Source organism: Buceros rhinoceros, unplaced genomic scaffold (assembly GCF_000710305.1).
Source record: "Buceros rhinoceros silvestris isolate BGI_N320 unplaced genomic scaffold, ASM71030v1 scaffold10843, whole genome shotgun sequence".
NCBI classification, from domain to species: Eukaryota; Metazoa; Chordata; class Aves; order Bucerotiformes; family Bucerotidae; genus Buceros; species Buceros rhinoceros.
Genome location: NW_010404231.1, coordinates 10,844 through 14,671, shown reverse-complemented (window position 1 = coordinate 14,671; position 3,828 = coordinate 10,844). Strand labels below are relative to the sequence as shown.

Genomic DNA, 3,828 nt, shown 5'->3' with positions numbered 1-3,828 from the left:
CAAAAATAACTGGACTCCCCCCCCCCCCCCCCCTTCAGTTTTAATGAGCTCGAAAGCAATCCAACTGTATCTATTTATATAACAGGAATGGCGCTGAATATACTCTGCCCGGCCCAGCACCTATAGTACAGTTCTGTCTAATTTTCATCTTCTAATAATGAAATATAGATAGGAAAATTATATTTGAGCAGTGATTCTTTTAGCAAACATTAACTAAAATTAATTAAACTTTTGATGATATTCCTTCTCCTTTCCTTATTCTTTGTTTGTCCACTTCTGTGTAATCATGCAATATAATTTGAGGGACTTTTGTGAATGTATGAGTGAATGGTGGAAAACAAACTCTGCCTAGACTGTTAGGAGCTAATGACTCTGTCACTTTCAAATGGAAAGATAAACTGTTCTAGATCTCTGAATGGTGAGGTCTGAATTCTTCCTGGACAAACAGTTCATAATTTCTAAAGATTAACAGAACCCTTATCAGTCCAATTTGTTTTCTTTTTCATGTCTGCAGCACAAAAATTGGATTCTGAAGACACTTCAAAGTTAGCAAAGGCAGAATGACAGCTTCGGGACAGGAAGGGATCACTTAAGTAACTCAGTCAGCGAGCTCAGAGACATGCAGTATCCACATATCATGGGTTATTTAAAAAGTCAGATAAAATAGTAATCAGAAATTATTTACTTCAAATACATTTGCACAGAGCCCTTGATCTGGTGAAATGTGACCAATATCATTAAGCAGTTTTTAAGAGTTGTAAAAAAAGAACTTTCCAGGCTTTATTCAAACATAAGGTTTTCATTACTGTGTATCTTCCATGTATATACACACACATATAAGTGTCTCTGGTACAGCACTAGAGTTTAGATATTTATCATCATAAGTATTTTGATCTATTATAGAGAATACATATATATTTAAAAAGAGCTTAGTTCACATAACAAAACTGCCCATTGCAACAGTCTTAGGCTACATTATTCATGTATGGCACACCCTGTTCAGAGTAATTTCAGTGCCTCAACTCCCTATAGAGTCAATGGAGAACAGCTGGCACATCCAGCAGTCTGTGCACTATATCTGAGGTAGTTGAATAAACTTAGTGTCAAGGCATCTCTTCTCCTTCCTCATAAAGTAAAAATGCAATATACTTCCACATGTGGTTTTTTATTTAAAAACAAAACAGTTTTACTGGAATACATGAGAAATACTTGTTTAATGCATTCAGCCCAAGGAAGACACATTTTATGTCAGAGAAAAAAAGCACTAAAAAGGAAGTGTCTCTTTTTTTAGAAATTACTTCCATTCTTAGCTTAAAGCTAAGGATTCATTTAAGTGTTTTGCTAAACAGAGGCTTAAATATGCATGATGTAAAATTATGAGAAGTATGAAACACCAAAACTTTATTAATTAAACTGTGTGGAGCGATAAGGCTGTTCTATACTGAAGCATTCAAATTGTTTTCTTGAAATTGTAGGCATTGTATCCATTTACAGCCAAAAATACTTACTGATTGCAGAGTCGTAGGAGGTTGAGTTGTGTTCATCTCGGATAAGAGGAAACGGTGACAGGTAAGCATGTGTACAATTCTTAGAAGGTGACTGGTTAGCTAAAAGTGAAAGAAAGTTGAAGATTAATATTTTACAGCTTTAGTTTTGTAGGTCAAGATTCCAGGCTCTTTCCCAGGCAATAGCTTACAGTGGATTTGGTAAGAGATACGGGTCGTGTTATCCAGCCAAGGGTATCCCTTAAAGGACAACACAGATTCATACTATGGGAACAGTAAGGCAGCCTTGCTGAAGACACACTGCAATTTGTATGTAATGCAATTTATATGCAACGTATCTTTCTCAATGTACCTTTCTCTTGTGAGGGTTAATTATGTCCATCTCATTATTGCATGTGTCCGTCCCCCCCGCTAAAAAAGAAAAAAACCAAACCACCAACAAAGCAACAAAACAAAACACACCTCAGGAAATTACATTTCCTCTTGTGAAAGAACAATGAAAAATATCAAGCATCTCCAGAAAGTTTACAGTGTCAACAAATATGAGTTTAGTCTATGGAATCAATATCCCCAGAGAAGGGTAATTTCATTCTTTATATTAAATGCTTATAAAAACATCACCTTCTACCTTGTGAAAGATAAAGGCTGATTAGAGTTTAAACCACATTTAAATTTCAGGTTCCTCACCACAGAATTCTCCAGATAAATAACAAGGGGAAATTAACTACACTGAATATTACATTTGCTACCTAAAATCAAGCAATATATTTAGCAAAATACGGGTTATTGAAAGCAAACTTGTATGATTGCACCTGCTTCTCACAAGGTTTTTGGAGATCTTTCAGTAAAGAGAGGGAGCTCTGTACCTCAGAGACAGGGTCAAAGACAGGAAAAGAAGTTTTGCTTGGCCTCTTCACCATGTGAGATTTTGGTTGTAAAATACTACCTGATCTTCCAGAATTCTGGCATGTAGTGAAAGAAAGCAAAGGGTCGTCTGAATTTAGTAGAGGAATTCTTCTGGAAATAATGTGTCCTACACCATTTTCACAGAATTGCCCATGCCCTCCTTGATCCACCTGTAGAACTAGCTGGAGAAATTCTCCAAGCAAAAATTCAAGGACCATCCTAACCACTAATCTCTTTTCCCCTGTGTGTGAGAAAAAAACCAATCTGTTTAATAGTAAGTGGCAAGAGACTGTCCTGACAAGAATGGACTCAGGTTAACACGACAGCTATAAGCCTCACAGCCTAAGTTGATAGTTAAACATGTATATAATTTTGTCGTGGGGTGTCCTTTAGTACAGACTACAAAAATGTTTGTCAAGAATCTATTTTAGGGCAGCTGAAGAACTTGATCACCAAAGAAGCCATATGAAATCCAGTGATTCATAAGATGGAAAAAAATGCCACACCAATTCTGAGAACAAACTACTGTAGTTAATGTAAAAGGAGAAAGTTACTTACTGTACCAGAAATTCCACATGCTGGCGTTATGCTCTCCTGCATTTCCACTAAACCAGCACCTCCAGAAGAAACCTTCATGATGGAAAGTGGCCTTCTCTCCCTACAGTGGTGGTATGGTGGGGTGGGATTGGGGGGTGTGAGGGTGGGGGAGGAAAGAAGGTTTTATCATACGATTTTTAAATAGCTGAAATAATCAAATTCAACTGAAATTAGATGTTGAGGCACCACCACCATCATAACGAAACACAACCTGTCTGAACATAGGGTAGCTATAGCATATCTAAACAGTTATACTTCCTTTGAAAGGATGCCATTGCAACAGAATTATCACATAACACAAATTCATTTCAGAGTTGATTACAACTGGTTACAAGAAGCAGACTCCAGAGGGTCCAAATGAGTAAACTCAAAAGTTCATACAGAAGTAAATTCTTACAAAATAAACACATCCAAGAAACCTACATATATAATTCTCATGATAAATAAAAATGTCTGTACTAACCTCAGTATCTTCAGGTGCTTTTGAACACCTTCCTATTTCTGTAGCAAGAAGCCAATAATCAGTTCCAAATGCCACCAAAAAAAGCAAAACCCCCAGAGCTGCAAAGAAGCCTCCAAAAAATATCCCCACACTCAGTTTCATTATCAAAGTTATCTTAAAAAAAAAAGAAGTTTAATTACTTAAGAAGAAACTGTGAAATAAAATTATTGTGAAAAAGTTCCTCTTCACTTGACTTTCTGCCTGTGCCCTTCTTTCCAATGTCCTGAGAGTTGATTTGTGTCTCCTTATTTCTGTTCTATGCAGCTGACTCAAGCCGGACGAATGAAAAGGGCCTTCTATTTTAGGATGCTGATGGCA

At 36.7% G+C, this 3,828-nt stretch overlaps 1 protein-coding gene across 1 annotated transcript; it reads right to left on the bottom strand.

Moving 5' to 3' along the window:
* Window positions 1–1,488: 1,488 nt before the first annotated feature.
* On the bottom strand, window positions 1,489–3,612 carry TMEM182 (transmembrane protein 182). The gene is made up of 3 exons (XM_010133319.1): window positions 3,472–3,612; window positions 2,970–3,063; window positions 1,489–1,607 (listed from the first exon to the last, which is right to left on the bottom strand). Exons 1-3 carry the CDS (start codon window positions 3,610–3,612, stop codon window positions 1,489–1,491), a joined length of 354 nt encoding a protein of 117 aa, XP_010131621.1.
* Window positions 3,613–3,828: the final 216 nt, after the last annotated feature.

What these genes read in the sequence shown, in the direction of transcription:
- TMEM182 (XM_010133319.1), bottom strand. Translation starts at nt 3,612, where the DNA reads ATGAAACTGAGTGTGGGGATATTTTTTGGAGGCTTCTTTGCAGCTCTG. An exon ending in AAGCACCTGAAGATACTGAG is followed by an intron (nt 3,064 to 3,471) that starts GTTAGTACAGAC and finishes CTGTAGGGAGAG; the next exon opens with AAGGCCACTTTCCATCATGA. An exon ending in CATGTGGAATTTCTGGTACA is followed by an intron (nt 1,608 to 2,969) that starts GTAAGTAACTTT and finishes TTTCACTTTTAG; the next exon opens with CTAACCAGTCACCTTCTAAG.